The 17,150-nt window shown below is 38.5% G+C and overlaps 1 protein-coding gene across 1 annotated transcript in view; it reads left to right on the top strand.

Moving 5' to 3' along the window:
* LOC121368068 (protein Wnt-2b-A-like) overlaps window positions 1-17,150 on the top strand; it is a 47,529-nt gene that overhangs the window by 16,433 nt on the left and 13,946 nt on the right. The window contains exons 3-4 of the mRNA XM_041492597.1: window positions 12,165-12,442; window positions 14,285-14,549. Of these exons, the coding sequence (XP_041348531.1) occupies window positions 12,165-12,442; window positions 14,285-14,549 (543 nt within the window). The remainder of the gene's footprint in view (window positions 1-12,164; window positions 12,443-14,284; window positions 14,550-17,150) is intronic.

Here is a 17,150-nt window from a genome sequence, read left to right as displayed (position 1 = left end):
AGGGCAGGTATCAGAACTCGTCTCTGTCTGTACAGTGCACTGCTCATACTGGGAAAGGAAGGCAAATGAGGAACAGTTTCTAATGCTTGCTTTGCAACCTCATCATTGTATATTTGCTGCATAGGTGTTGTTTCTTCTCTTGCTCGCTTCCGTAGTATGCTGATAAACCGAGCAACATTCGGATCACTTGGAAGATGGTTGTGTTCCGATGTGTTCCGTACAAATTCGCCGACAGTGGTGCATTTCCCGGTACACGTTTTTGTCACGCATCTCCAGTGAACACTTTACCCTCTGGTGCGATTCTTTGCAAATAAAAATCCATCCAATATTACTTGTGGTGAACCTTTTTGTGATTGAACAAATTCTATCCTTCTAAGACCAGCCATGACTAAAAAATTGAATGACTGTTTTTGGTAGCTACATGCAGTTAATATATAAGAACTTTTATGTTATCTCTGTGCTTAGCTATGGTTTTAAATGTATGGTCAATGAAATACAAGACATTGGTCGTCAGAGACATAATACTCATTGATATACAAACAATGTCTATCTGAAGTGAAATGAATTGTATACGGATGTTGCTAAACTCTAAAAACACGGACATCATAAAACACAGTATCTTTACATTTGTTAATTCTGTTTAGCAGATTACAATTAACTTCTCCTAGTTGCCTGTGTGGAATTGGTAGATATAAAAAATTTTTTAAATAGGTACTGTCATAACTGTGCGGTAATCATTGATATAAAAACAAAACATTGTCAATCTGAAGTGAAATGAATTGAATGGAGATATTGCAGTGGAAAATCCACCAAGCACTGTATCTTTACATTTATTAATTGCATTTACCAGATTACAATTAAGCTCTCGCTGTTGTTTGCATGAAATCAGCTCATTAATTAAGACTGCTGTTGCACTGCAGCATAGCTTGCTGAGCAGATTGGAGCAATACCATTAACGCAGTCAGGGGTGTACAGGATACATTACATAACCCAATAAAGAGTTTTGTCTATCAAATGGCATATCTGCCTTATGGGACGTCTGTCTTATGGGAGTGAACCGCTTCTAGCTGTCGTCTGCTATTAAATCACGAAAATGTAACGGAGATGGCTTTATTACAGAAACGCATATATTCCAACTTGGAAAGTTTGCCTTCAAATTGGAATGATAATAAAGCCTTGATATTATATTATATTATATTATATTATATTATATTATACCGTATATGTATACCTTATACATGTACCTTTTCTATTCTACTTAGATTAAGTATTACTTTTTTCTGGGGCTGCTTTAGAATGAATAAAACTGTTCCGTTAAAACCAACTTCCAGATTTCACACCAGTTTGTCATGCATTATATTTAATCAGAACTTTAAAGGTACATCATAGTCCTCTGTATATCTGGTGATTAAAAAAAGTCCCACTTTTTATAGTTTAAAAAGGGAAAAGTATGCAAATTGCAATGCAGAAGATTGACATTTTGAACAAACTAAATAACTTATGTTGTGTATTAATGGTAAAATTTTCATTTTGATACGTAGCCTTTTTTTAATGCTGCCTAAAACAAATGTTACTGTCAAAAATGCTATACCATTGAGAAGCTCCTCAACATCTAATGTGTGTGCTATAATGAAGGTTGACTGGTCCGCCGTCTTCTACAACCATACCTTAAACGTGTTATTCTTCTAGGATATAACGCACTTTCTTACATATTCACCCAGTACTTCAGTACCATTCTGCCCAGACTGGAATCCCATGGACTATTTAATATTGGCCTCTCTCTCTCTTCAAGAAAGTCTTTATTAGTAATGTGGAAAAGTTCACAGTAGTGGTGCAAAGGTTGGCAACATCTTCGTGGGGTTTTCAGAGAGTGACGAATACAGCACGATGGTTATATGCCTCGTACATTTTTGAAAATAAGTTCTATAAACAACTTCATTTTAAGATTCCAGTGGCAGGACGTAGTCCAGTGGTAAAGTGCTCACTTGATGCGCGGTCAATCTATGATCGATCCCCATCGGTGGACCCATTTGGGCATTTCTCGTTCCAGCTAGTGTCCCACGACTGGTATATCGAAGGCCGTGGTATGTACTATCTTTTCTATGGGATCATGCACATAAAAGACCCCTTGCTACTAATGGAAAAATGTAGCGGGTTTTCCTCTTTAAGACTGTATGTAAAAATTACCAAATTTGTTAACATCCAATAGCCAATGATTAATAAATCAATGTGCTCTAGTGGTGTCGTTAAATAAAACAAACATTAAACTTTAAGATGCCTTGCTGCTAATGGAAAGAAATATCGGGGTTTTTTTCTCTAATTATTAAGACTATATGTCATAGGTAGCACATATTTGGTATCATATATCTGATAATTAATAAATCAACGTGCTTTAAACTTTTAACTAAAACCAAGAAACCACGGTTTTTTTTTTTTACAGAAATACCATTCAGCACTCTAAAAGTGCCAAATACCTTTAAACGTGACACGCCTGTCAACTATTCGTGCTATTGTATGTCACAGACTGGTAACTCAGTTGGATTTCTTCAGTTAGTTGTATGAACACACATTCTTTCTTGGAATCAGGGTATCTTCTTGCCCGTTCTAATATATATATTAGACGCAGTTAGCTTCCGAGTTTTACAAGGTGTGGTATGTAAATACTAGACTATAACCGACCTCACCACCTATGTAATAATTGCGTTGTGCTTTTACAAAGACACGGATCAACAATGGTGTTATTTATCGCATATCAGCTTCCACAGACGGGACATTGTAGCCAGGGCTAACTTCACCAGGGGAGTAATGGCGTGTATGAAAAGTAAACGAATCCTGTTTCGTTTTTTAAAAAGAGAGCCGAATTTTGTGTGTTGATATTAAGGACCTCCCCTCGGTCTGTAAACACGCCGACGACACTGGTTCACGTGCAGGTGGGTCCAATCTCGGATGACGCGAAGATTCCCCCACCACCTGTGCATGCCTGGAACAAAATGGTTTCAAAATGCCCAGTTCAGTATTAACATAATTTTGAAAATCACATTAACATAATCCGAATCTCGTGTTATTATTATTTTTAAATTTGAAAAAAAATAAGAACGTCGTCTTGTAATTCATTGATTGAAAACATAATGTTGTATTGTACAAAGAACAAAAGAATTGGGCACACGTTTGACTACTAACAGATTTTCTTCATGTGTTGTGTCATCACCCAACACCAAACACCAAATTAACAAGAAAAGAAAACAACATGACCCCGCAAAATATGTATCAGTACTTTTGTATTAGTCAAACTAAAATTACTGCACCAAACTCACCACCCATAAATTAATAATTGGGAAACCCTGTAAACTGTTACTAGTATTACTTTCGGATACCTTATAATTTGTGGATTTACAAAGTTTGTCACTTTTAGCATTTTCCGATGACATGATTTGTAGATTTACAAAGTTTGTCTAATCTTTTGTTGAATAATACTCTGCAATGACAAACCGAATAACTCACTGAGAATAATAAAACATTGATTTTTTCCCCCCAAATATTGTGTTTTATTATCCATTGAAGGCTTTTTTAAGAGATATCGCTGGCACTATGATTTGCGATATCTCCTGCGATATTCTCCTAGAAGATATCGCTTCTTATAATCTTGATTGGTCAAATTTTAATCACTGCGTCATAATTCAAATTAAAAGAATGATAATAGATTATAAAAAGAATACCCCCTTCTCGTGTCTTGTGATATCATAATTTATCAGCACTCGTTGATAAAAGTATAAAAATCCTCGGCAAGCCTCGCATTTCATACTTTTATCAACGAGCGCTGATAAATTATGATATCACAAGACACTCGGGGAGTATCCTCTATATATTATACACCTGGTTTGTATATAAGCACATAATGTATAATAACGCTGACCGACTTTGAATTAAATACAATATTTAACTTGTATGCTATAAGTTGAAAGCCATAAAAGTATAGGTCAATTCAGATAATTTATGTCTTAATGTTATCAAAATATTTTGTAAATGCGCGCGTCTGCTCATACAAATGTAAACTTGATTCTACAAAGTTTTCTAAGTTAATTAAGTCGTTTTTAAATTTAATTCAACAGAAAATGTGGCAAACGTTCGTTTCTTTATCTACGCTTTATAAAACGTGCTTAGAACGCCTTGTCTAAAATGCATTGTACTCATTATGTAAGTTGTATTATTATGTATACCTGTAGTAATATCAATGAACAGGTCTGTATTCGAATGTAATAGCTCACCATCTCCGGTGGTTAATAAGTATACAGAAGCAAACAACCAATAAAAGCACAGACGTGAGCATCCCCCTACCCACTATATATATATATATATATATATATATATATATATATATAAACAAAAATACCGACTAAACTATAAACACACACACAATTTAAGAAAGAAGAAAAAGGTGATACACTAACATGTTCCTGTTGTCACCTTTTTTTATCATCCATGTGTTGCAAGAGAAAAGATATATAAACAAGACAGCTATGAGTATGAAAGCGTATGTCGAATTCCCGCTATCGCTAACAAGCGATTAACAAGAATTCTTCAACTGGAAGCATATATTCCGTCTGCGCTCGCTCGTTAGATCTTATCCACTGGGTCTTGGAGGGCATTCCAATATCAGACTGGAATTAGCCGTTTCCGTGTCTAGTTGCCGCGCGATTAGTTCAAAAGAAATCGAGGAATGAGGCGAAGTGGTGATAACAATTAATAATCGTAATCAACTGTGCAATATACAAGGATGTGGAACATATCTCGCAAGTACATCTAGACTCGACCGATAACGATATAGAAGATAGAGAAATGTGTTTAATAAGCTTGATAGAGTACGTTGAGAGCACAGCCACAGGTCTTTTGGTGCGGAGTTACTGAATGTGCGATTCACCATATAAAGCAAAACGAAACTCAGTCTCCTCAAGCGAATTGTCTTTTGTTTCAATATATTTTCAAAATTTTCGCTCCCCCCCCCCCCCCACCCCCGCATAGATCCCTGCACACGAGCCTTACCTGGTTTTTATTGTGTCTTAGTGGGAAAATTGACTTACATTAAAACAACGTTTATTTGTGTTTTTAAACATTTGTTTATTTTGTCAGTAACAAAACACACAACCACACATTGATGGTTTTCACACAAGCGATTTATTGATGCATAAATAACTCTTTTGATACAGTACTTAATGTAAAAACCAAGAAGCTATTTTTTAGCTAGTGTATGAGTCAATGTGTCAACTATGTTACCTAAATTTATCAACAAACGAATACCCCACAAGTGATCTTTAAGACCAACAAGGTAACGTGATAGGCATAGACAGCTCGAAAACAGTTATTGAGTTGTTCGAAATGAAGAAAGCTCCAAGAAAATCCTCTCTTTTTTCTAATTTCTGGTCCTTTTTATACATTAAGGAACATTTTATTCCTCAACTAGTGAGCAGCAATAGGACAAAGTTTATGATGCCAGTTTTGTGAATTCCTATATAAACATGTAGCGCAGAAAGACGTAGATTAGTAATTCAGTTTAACATGCACAGACATTGTTATAAGACTGAACAAACTCTGGAACAGCTTCTAGCTGTCGTCTGCTATTAAATCACGAACATGTAACGGAGATGACTTTATTACAGAAACGCATATACACCAACTTGGAAAGTTTGCCTTCAGATTTGAATGATAATAAAGCCTTGATATATATATATATATATATATATATATACTTTACACATTTAGCATCCATATACCCTATAGTCCGTCCCATCCTACAAAAAAAAAACATTTTTGTGAAGAATTTCAGTTTGGTTTGGCGTAAAAAAAAGAGAGTAAAAGTGTTTTGGAAATAACAAAAACATTACAATGTTTGTGTGCAATTTAGAAAACAATCAATTCACAAATAAATAAATTTCATAGCATGAAAAAAGGCGATCTCTGTGGGAAGGACTATAATTATATAGTACAAACAGCCATCATTAATATTTAATAAAAGAATAAAATAGGATAATTTAACACCTCGGCATATTTTACTCAGTATTAAAGGCATACTGTCACGGATTTAAGGACCTGATTTCTCTAAAAATGGATAATAAATAAAATTACATTAATTATTGGAAAGCAAATCGAGCTATATCATCACCTTATCTGAACCACAATTGAGTGAAATCCATGTCAACCCTCTCAGCAATTTTAGTTTTTGAATTATTGACCATTGCCATAATTCAATTATTTTTACAAAATATCATTAATAAATGGAGTATGGTGGTTATGAAGATGGTTGAATAAAGTACATTTAGTGACAAATCAATTTTTTTTCAGGTAATACTTTGTTAGACCATTAAATAGGTTAGTGGTCTGTGACAATATGCCTTTAAAATAACCATTTTAGTTTTTGAAGTCGAGTAGCGGGGAGTACAAAACATTAATTTATAAGTAAAAGTAAATGTATTTATTTCGGTGTAAGCTTTTGTTGTGTAATTCAAGGTATAATGTTTACATTTAACAAAGAAAAACACAACAATGAAGAGACATGTTTAGTCATGATGCAACTGTGAGATTGTCCCTTTAATTTTATAACAACTAAACCATGTTTTACAACACTTATGAAACTTATCAGTGTAGAGATATTTATTAGAATCGAGGTACCAGCGTGATATCACCTCAACCAGCCCTCCCCCCTCCCCCCTCCCCCCTATCCGACCCAGATTTGGTCAGAGGCATAAACATATGAGACGGGCGAGGGGTGGGGATGCAACTGTCCCCTAGTGCTGGAGAAAAACCTCAAATTCGGGCAAAAACTATAAAGGTATTCGGGCAAAATGTGCTAACTTGAGACCTTTTTACAATGTATTTCCATCATTCTACCCTCAAAATGAGTTGCTTATTCATGTAAAAAATGCGTAGTGATTCGTTTGCAGCCCTAGTATAAATAAATGTTATTATCCGGATTCGGACATTTTCGTTTAATTCGGGCACATACCAGCCTGCCCTACATAAATGGGAGTCCGTACGCCTATGGTCTAACGAGCTACTCTCGATTCACTAATGTCAAAACCTATACTAGCTCTGGAACGTTCTTTTTGACTGACCGTTCAAAATTGCGCCCAATTTCCTCAAACAAATTTGCGCACTTTTTCTCTTTGGCATAATACTTTGCGCCATTCAAAATTCCATAGCACCATCACCCCCACCCCCGCCTGCTACCGACCTCGGGCTGCTGGTGCTCCCTTGCACCTGCCAGTGCAGGCGGTCCCTCCTCCCCCCCCCCCCACCTTTCCTGCCCATGACAGGCGTGCGCTTCAACAGCTTGTTCTGAATGTGCACGTAAAGCCCTATGACCTGACCTGACCTGACCTGCCTATGGTCAGAGGTGTGCAGAGGAGCGATGGTATTCACGCTTCTCAAAAGACGAGAATCTGCGTTTGGTATAGTACACGACGCACATTTGGTATACGAATCTCAGTGCACCATTGGGAAACCAAAGGACCAAGAGAAAATCGCCAGTAAAAATGAACTTAGCTGCTGACAATCTCGTATCGTTCGAGTATAATACCCTATCTCTAACAAACCAGTTTGATAAATATAGAAAGCCTTATGCAATACATCATGTAGAGTGGTACCGATCTATCAAAAGACCTCAGACGTTTGTGAAAAAAATAATAATGTGTGGCCGTTTCATTTATCACCATCCACTTCTGGCAATCAATCATATATTCATAATCTGTATTCTAGGAACGCCGCTATTCAAAACATCTTGTTCCTCGTCCAAATGGTTCCGACAAGATCTATGTGCGAAACTGAATATCTCTCGTCTGTTCCGTCCATCCCACTAGGGAGAAACAAACAAGATACCGGAAGTCTGATAAATCAGTTCAAAAATAATCTCCCCTTTTTGAGTAATCAGATGTATCGTCTGCTGAGCACATGCTGATTTACACGTCATAACCGTGCACGTTCTGTGACGCATTTCACGATAGCAGATTAAGGCCAAACAAAAATGTGTATTTATCTGGTTCCTATTATATCCAAGGATTTTGCCTGTCTTAGTTTTGTTTTATTTTTATTTTGTGTGTATGTGTGGTGCATGTGTGTGTGGTGTTGTTGTTGTTGTTGTTGTTGTTTTGTTTGTTTGTTTGTTTTTGTTTGTTTTGGGGGTTTTCCAAGAACATGTAGATCGTAATTTAGGCTGTTGGGACCAAACTTCACTTTCAAACGTCAAACAATTGCATGACGTCATTTTCATTGTAACATAATGGCAATATTGAGCCCCAGTCTGAAGCTCGTCGCGGTAAGACGTCTTTGTGCATACTGCACGCGCTTTTGCGGCTTGTCTTGGGGATCCTTCACTTTTGTTGTTTTTGTCAGCGAAGTGAAGTTTTCTACTCGGATGTATGCGGCCATTGGAACTGATTGAACGCTGCCACGCTTCTCGTTTTAACAGTCTGCACCACCAGGTTGGATTCCTTTTTAGCGAGATTCCTTACCTCCACGTCATTTCTCCGTCTGACTATGTTGACTTCTTTTTTTTCGTGACTCGTATGACGGCCATTCTGCAGAACGCCATTGTTGTTCGCGTTTAGTCTCTACATGTCCGAGCCTGTCCTAGCAGCACTGGAAGATTGACCGCCCCACTCTAAGAAGACATAGGAAGCGGGTATCCTCCGGAGTCGGGCCCGTCCGCACCACTATACCAACCCATGACGACTGGACTATACCCTAGTCTGATTCTCTCTCTCGTTCAGATGGATCCGGCTTCTCAAGATCTGTATTTTAGAACAGCACTACACCTTCAACGTCTATTGACTGTCAGTCTAAGGGTTTTCTTGACGAGATGCAACCCATCTCGTCCCTACAAGCTGTGCACCCTAACGGCCTTAATGAGGCCACTCACGTGGACATATAGATCGGACTTTAAACTTTTAGACCTTCGTAAAAAAGTTTATGTCGAAATTACTTTCTTCTTTTAATATTATTAAATAGTCCGATCCTCTCTTCTTTCTCTTATTTATAGACTGTCCTTCTAAAATGCTTCAATTGCTATTTTCAAAATTCTGCCCATTTTCAAATCTACCCCCCCCCCCCCCCCCACACACACACACACACATCCCGAGTCAGGCCACCGATCTTATCTAATTTCTTTTTGACCACCCGATCTAATCTAGCGACCAAATTTAATGAGTAGAATTTTTTTTTATTAATTATATTAGAGATGCGCATCAAAATTTTAAAGGCCCACTATTTAATTTTGGGATGTAAATTTCAAAATTGTCCGCTTAATTTTTTTCTGTCCCGGGACAAGCCCTTGGCTATCCAGAGACAGGCCCCGGGACGGACATGCTCGAAACTCTAGTGGTATATGAGCATGTAAAAATTATTCGCACTCGCACTCGCAATATTGAGCTTAATGGGTAGAATTCGATTTCGTGTAGAATATGAAGATATTGTCACTTAAAAGATGGGGGGGAGGGGGGGGGGGGTGGACACTCTCTATTGATTGATTTTAATGTGGTTGGCCGCTGTTCGCAGGGTCCCTCGACTCTTATTTAATTTTGTTTGATTTTGATCATCTGAATTTATTGTTTGTTTTGCGTACCATTGTGCCCTTTGTGGTCGGCAGCAACTTAAAAATCTAGCAGTGGCCAGTCTCATGACAAAATTAGGTGAGGGGTAAAAAAGAATTTTAAAAAAATAGTCGACAGTGTTTGTCATGTTGTTAGTAGAACTGTCTAGAATAATCACTCTTTATTAAAGAAGCATGTTTTAAGAAATTGGATTGCACTTGGTATTGTGTTATGAATGTATTGTAGTTCATTAATGTCCTATGTTCGTCTGTTACCTCTTGAATAAATACTACACCATTTTGAAAATACTTTTTTTTTTATAAATGAAAGGTTTACCGTCTTTTAAAATGTTTGTGCTATTTAAATCTTCATTCTTATCAAGCGTTTCTTTCTGTTGGGTGATAAGCCAGCTTTGTAATACTAGTAAATCTTTCCAAAAATATTTAAATTTTTTAAAAATGTTTTGTTGATATAATACTCTCCATACTCTCAATGGCGTTAATTCCTAGCGAACCATTGCTTTTTTGTTTGTTTTTTTGTTTGTGTGGGTTTTTTGGGGGGGGTTTTAAATCATGTTCATTAACTTAGGTTCAAAGTTAGTTTGAATAATTTGAATATTTTGAATATTTTTTATTGCCTATCCAGATGATTTTTTCTTTGATTACTTTAGTTTTAATTCTGATACGTTGGCATACATGTATATGCCAAACTTTGCTTCCAAACGTCGTTCATTGTAACAAAATGGCAATATTCAGCTTAGTGGGTCAGGGGCATAGGCTAGGGGGGTTCGGACGAACCCCCCCCCCCCCCCCCCCCCCGCCCGGCTGAAAAAATGGTCCGCTTTCAGAACCAAAACATACAGGTTTATACATATGGAGTTTCTGGTGGTGCAAAAACAAAATAGAAAAAGGTCCACTTGGTTCATATTCGACCCCCCCCCCCCCCCCCCCCCCAGGTCCAGATCACGCTACGCCCCTGTGGGTAGAGCGCGATATCGTGCAGGATATGAAGACGAGAGTATTTGTTTCGTCCCAACCAGTGCCTTACGATTCTTAGATCGGCGTTTTCGCTGTGGGAGCCAAATTTCGCTTCCACTTAGTAGGTAGAGCGCGATGTCGTTTAGGATATGAAGTCGACGTTGTTGTTGTTGTTGTTGTTTTTTCTCGTCCCAACCAGTGCCCAATGATTCTTAAATCATTTGTTTTTATACTATTGGAGCCAAATTTAGGTTCCAAGCGTCTAACAATGGCGTGACGTCATTTGTCATTTTAACATAATGGCAATACATGTATTTAGCTTAGTGGTTAGGAGCCCTTTCTTGAGGTGCAACGTCTTTTGGATATGAAGTATATGGGGTTTCTTCTCGTACCAAACAGTTCCAAACGATTCTTAGATTGTCTTTTATTATGCGGAAGCCAAATTTCGGTTCCAAGCATCAAACAATGGCGTGACGTCATTTCTTATTTTAACATAATGGCAATATTCCGCTTTGTGGGTAGAGTGAGATGTCGAGGAGTTTTCTCATCCTTACCAGTGCACCACGATTCTTAGATTTTGTTTAAGCTGTGGAAGAAGGAAAGAAAGAAATGGTTTATTTAACGACGCACTCAACACATTTTATTTATGGCTATATGGTGTCGGACATATGGTTAAAGGAGCTCAATCACGGATTTAGTGGGCCTTATTTCTCTAAATATGCATTATAAATGGAAATTACATTCATTTGGAATACCAAACCTAGTTATTGTATGATCCAAAACATTTTAATTGAACTACTATCGTTAAGGACCACACAGATATTGAGGAAACCCGCTGTCGCCACTTCATGGGTTACTATTTTCGATTAGCAGCAAGGGATCTTTTATATGCACCATCCCATAGACAGGATAGCACATACCAGGACCTTTGATATACCAGTCGTGGTGCACTGACTGGAGCGAGAAATCTTAAGCTGTGGAAGTCAAACTTCGCTTCCAAGCGTAGACTATAAGTCAGATTTACCAAATGTTTGACATCCAATAGCCCATGATTAATAAATCAATGTTATGTAGTGGTCTCGTTAAATAAAACAAACTTTAACTTCCAATAGTCTAACAATTGCCCGATAGAGAGGCAGACAATCTTTTGTATATCCATAACCCACAATAAAGTGTGTGTAACTAAATAAAATATATTGCTTCAGACCCATTAGGCATAAACTATTAACTACGATATCTCCAACCTGCCCATGAGATCATTGTGAAAACAGCTCTTACCACCGTAAAAAAACAGTTTATATATGTTGGTGTGGTTTTTGGTTGTTTTTTCTTTGAGTTTCTTTTTTTTTTCTTTTTTCTTTTTTTCTTTTAGTGTGTGTGAGATTGGAGCGAGAGAGAGAGACAGAGAGAGAGAGAGAGAGATAGAGAGAGAGAGGGGGGAGGGAGGGAGGAGTGATGGAAGGGTGTGGGGGTGTGCTGTTGTTGTTGTGTGTGTATGTGTGTGTGTGTGTGTTGTGTGTGTTCTTGTGTGTATGTGTGTGTGTGTGTGTTGTTGTGTGTTGTTGTTGTTTTAGAGATGATGAACATGATGAAACTGTTTCTTTCCCAGGAAGTCGCGAGGCTGCCTTCGTATACGCGGTGTCGTCTGCTGGCGTGGTGCACTCAATAACGAGAGCGTGCAGCAAAGGGGAGCTGCAGCACTGCGCGTGCGACCCCACCAAGAGAGGATCCAGTAATGACCACAGAGGGGAGTTCGACTGGGGAGGGTGCTCCGACAATGTCCGATACGGCAGTCATTTTTCCAGGATGTTCGTTGATGCCAAGGAAAGGAAAGTGAGGGATGCAAAAGCTTTGATGAATCTGCACAATAACAGAGCAGGCAGAAGAGTAAGTGGAAACATTAGTTTTACTTACCATTACATTCGCCATCTGATAGAGTCAGAAAGTTAAAGTTTGTTTTGTTTAACGACACCACTGGAGCCCACGAGAAGGGGCGGGATCTAACTCAGTATCGAGCCTCCTTGATGGAGTCAATTTTTTGGTTGAATTTTAAAGTTTATTTTGTTTAACAACATCACTAGAGCACACTGATTTATTAATCATTGGCTATTGGATGTCAAACTTTTGGTAATTTTGACATATAGTCTTAGAGAGGAAACCCGCAACATTTTGTCCATTAGCAGCAAGGGATATTTTACATACACTTTCACGGCCTTTGATATACTAATCATGGAGCACTGGTTGGAAAGGGAAAAAAACAAACAGAGGATGGGTCCATGCAGGTGATTCATCGTACGCGTACGACGTAAACACCTCAACCGAACGCTTCACCGGCTGAGTTAGATCCCGCCCCTCCACCTGATAGACTGGGATAGTAATACCGGTCTAGGTTGCGTAGGGATTGACCTACGACCTTTTTGATTGGTAAGTACCGGGTTCGATACTCAGTACCAGCTCCAACTCAGAGTGAGATTTAACGGCTCAGTGCGGAGGTGTAAGTCCACAACAGCGACCTATCACTAATATAAACACTGACAACTGACGATTAACCCCTGTTCTGAACAGATGGTTGAGAATTGTATCCTTGACATCATATGATGGAGGAAAAAAAAACCCTTACGTCACAACAAATATACTGAACAAAATGTTTTATAGCCTATCTAAACATTCGTGGAACATATACATCTGGAAGGCACACACACACACACACACACACACACACACACACACACACACACACACACAACACCCTCCAATAAACTAAATAATACACCAAACATTGATATAATAATAGCAAGTTAACTGACACAAAACTATTTGCAAAAATGACACCAACATAAAGAAGGTGAAGGTTGACCTATGTTTAGGTCAACCGGTGTTTAGGTATTACGTCCCTCGTTTATTTGCATGACTATGTAGACGTGAACCTTGATTAATACAAGCACGTCGAAAACCAAGTGTAACAAGACATGGTAATCAAAGACATTTCCTCTGAAAACTACGTGTCAAAATTATCAAAGGTTTCACATCCAATAACTGATGATTAATCAGTTTGCTTTAGTGGTATCGTTAACCCCCCCCCCCCCAAAAAAAAAAAAAAAAAACCACCCACAAAAAAACCCTGTATTTATGTATCAAAACAGCAAGAAAAAGTGTATTTATTTTATTTATTAAAACATTTGAAAAGCAAATGTTTTTTGCGCTCAATTAGCTAAGCTTTAGCCGCCCTTTCTGTGGGTCATATCAGTGGCGGATCCAGAAAATCCATTTAAGGGGAGCCCCAGTGACATGAGGCGGAATGCCAATGGAACTTTTTTTTTTTTTTTTTTTTTTTGGGGGGGGGGGGGGGGGGGGGGTGAAAATTAATATATAATAAAATTATAACTCGCAAAATTTAAGGGGAGGGGGGGCTGGCCCCTGGCCTCCCCTAGATCCACTTCTGCTTACGTCATTACCGTCGTGGTATGACCATATCTGGCTGGCATTATTTTCGAAAGGTTTTGATATTACGAACCAAGGAATTAAATATAAATCTATTTTGCATTTGCTTCATTTTATTATTACTACTAATACAAATATATTTTACTAAAGGTTATCACATAGCCAATTATTAAACACTTATGTTCTTAATTCTTTTTCTAGTTCTAACCTTTGCCTTTGGCATTTGACATGACAGTTCCTTGTGATTGGGTAAACAACTCCTGATGTTCTGGGTGTTATTCTTTTCAGGGTGTGAAAAAGTTTCGGAAACTGGAATGTAAGTGTCATGGCGTTAGCGGCTCGTGCACAATACGGACATGTTGGCTTGCTATGCAGGAGTTCCGGCGTGTGGGGGACTATCTCAAGATGAAATATAACGGTGCTACCCAGGTGATGATGAACCAGGAAGGGACTGGCTTAATTGTGGCCAATAGGAATCACAAAAGATTCACGCGATCAGATTTAGTGTATTTTGAAACGTCCCCTGATTACTGTGTGCATGATACAAAAATAGGTAAGTGAAATCAGCAGTCAAATTATCTCTGTTTCTCATTCTTTCTGTCTCTGTGAATCTATGTATGTGACTGTCTTAGTGTCTCTGTCTGTCTGTACTCCCTCTCTCGTTCGTACTCTCTCTCCCTCTCCCCCCCCCTCTCTCTCTCTCTCTCTCTCTCTCTCTCTCTCTCTCAATCTGGCTTAATATCTCTATGTTTCCGAGTCTCTCCATTTCCCCCAATTTTAACAACATTTATAACCGCCCCTCGCCACTTTGATTATTCCATTTGTTTGGACTGTTAGTAGACATCATTCCATAATCATAATGAGTATCAAAATGCAATTAGATTGGTTTAACCCTTTCACTATTCATTCTACCGTAAGTGTCTGTTCCAGGGTGTTTCACAGGGTTAAAAATGGTTAAATATATACAGTCTTATGGTTTATCATATACAGAAATATCACTTGACATTTTCAGTATCACTAATTAACATTCATTTCACCATGGACACGCATATTTTGACCAATATTTCGCTTATATTAAGTGATGCTTCTGATTATTTTCTCACATTTCCTTGCCTTTCTTTCCCCGCTTCAAATGACGCTCCTTAAGATCCTGATTCCTGGTTAGTCTCTTCCGCTCGATCTACCCACTTATTCCCCCTTGACGGCACCGCTGCCCAGAGGGCGCTGCCCGACCATTATCGCATGCTAGTTACCGTCGACGAGCGCATGTCAAGACGTCCTCCAGCCTCGCACCTCTTGGCGACAGTTAGTCCAATCAGGCATCACCGCGACAATGACGTGCCACTAATCTGTTTGCTCGTAAAGTGAATTCCTCCCCGACCACCCAGTGATTGGGTCGCAAATATTGAAATCATGCCGCACACCTCCTCAATGACTATCATGGGAGATCGACTTCATGGACTGCTCTAAACGTGTTTGGAGCAGACGACCCCGGTTCAAATTCCGACAAAGGTTAAAATCTGTGGATCCCTGCCGCCCATTTCACGCCCTTTTCCGGGCCACCCGTTGTGGTGGCAGTGCTTTTGGAAACACGGATGTATTTCGTAACCATTTTTGTTCGTCTTTTTTTGTTTGTTTGTTTGAATTTTATTTAATAAAACGGATAATGCTAAGAAGTTATGTTCAGTATTACTTGTATTGTACATGAGAAATACAGAAATAAAAAGAAACGCGTGTGCATATTTAACTGAACTGATATTCTAATGAGCAATAAATGTATTTAATCAATACTAAATTTTATTATTAAAAATACTTTGTTGGAACTATCTTAACAATGGCGGCAAATGCAACACAGTCTCTTTAATTTATTAACGTAAGTAAAATAACTAAAATGTATCATGTGTTGTTACAGGTATGAAATTTTAATTATTGGGATTATTCCACGAATGGTGGGGGAAATATATGTTTGTTTGTTCTTTTGGTGGGTTGTTTGGGGATTTTGCATATAATTATGCATTTGAAATTTAATAGCAGAGTCAGAAGAAAATAACCCAAATTAAAATGAAAATAAAGCACACAAACAATAACAATAACAACAACAACTTTACAAACCCAGACATGACCCCGTATTCATTTCTGAACAGTCCTTATTATCTATTCACAAAATGTTCCAGAGATACGGTCATTCAGTTCCCCGTTGAGATTGTCAGGTAAGTTTTTCCAGGTGATTTAATGACGACACAGCCGGCCAAACCCCCGCAATCCCCGATGGTGTTCACAAAGTCATTCTCCATACACACACGTCCAGTGGCCGGCAGCGCCATTTCCAAGCATCTGACCACTGAGTGGGCGTCATTCATCGAACCTTCACTCTTTGTGTATGGTTCAGTTCCCCCTTTACCTGGATGTCTTGCCACTTTGATGCCTCGAGGAGTACGCACATTTTATACGTACAGGTAAAATGTGTGTACAACGGGATATCAACAGGCGATGTTCTATTCTCGGAACCGAACATACGGGTACTTCGACACCTGGCCGCCATTGTTTATCACGTGACGCGGTGAAGCTTCTCCTTAGTTACGTATGGTTTGATAGTGAAATGAGACAAATTTGGTCGATCATTTACAACAGTTAAAGGGACACACCCTAGTTACGGCTAGTTGTTAACCATTACGGCGTTGTTTTTCGCTATTAAACCCATTTTTTCACAAATAAAATTGCACTTTACTTACCGTTTATTATTTAGAATATACATTTCCATTCACCTCAAGTGTTTTTTGGTAATCCTGGTAATCCTGGTGTTTGTAATACCACAAAATGCATTTTGCGTATTTCTGAAAAACGGGCGCACGTTTGAGAAAAAACCGTTGAGCAGACAAGGTCTAATCTATTTTTAGACGGGATATTTCCATTTCAATGTCAGACGTTGGTATACCACGTGACCGTTATCATTTTGGTTCGGTTTGTTTTCTCGTGCACGGTTCGCGCGATCAACATCATTTGTTGTTCTTCATTTGTGAGCTTTTTCTTAACAGTTCGTGAACATTTTCAGTAACAATAAATTTCAATACAAAACGTTACAAACCCTTAAAACCAATAATTTTGCCAAGTCCTACGATATCTGGAGATCCCCTCTCCAGGACAGAACAGTTGG

The sequence above is a fragment of the Gigantopelta aegis genome, chromosome 3 (genome assembly GCF_016097555.1).
Source record: "Gigantopelta aegis isolate Gae_Host chromosome 3, Gae_host_genome, whole genome shotgun sequence".
NCBI classification, from domain to species: Eukaryota; Metazoa; Mollusca; class Gastropoda; order Neomphalida; family Peltospiridae; genus Gigantopelta; species Gigantopelta aegis.
Note: the sequence above shows the minus strand (reverse complement) of the source record. Positions and strands in the feature narration are given on the sequence as shown.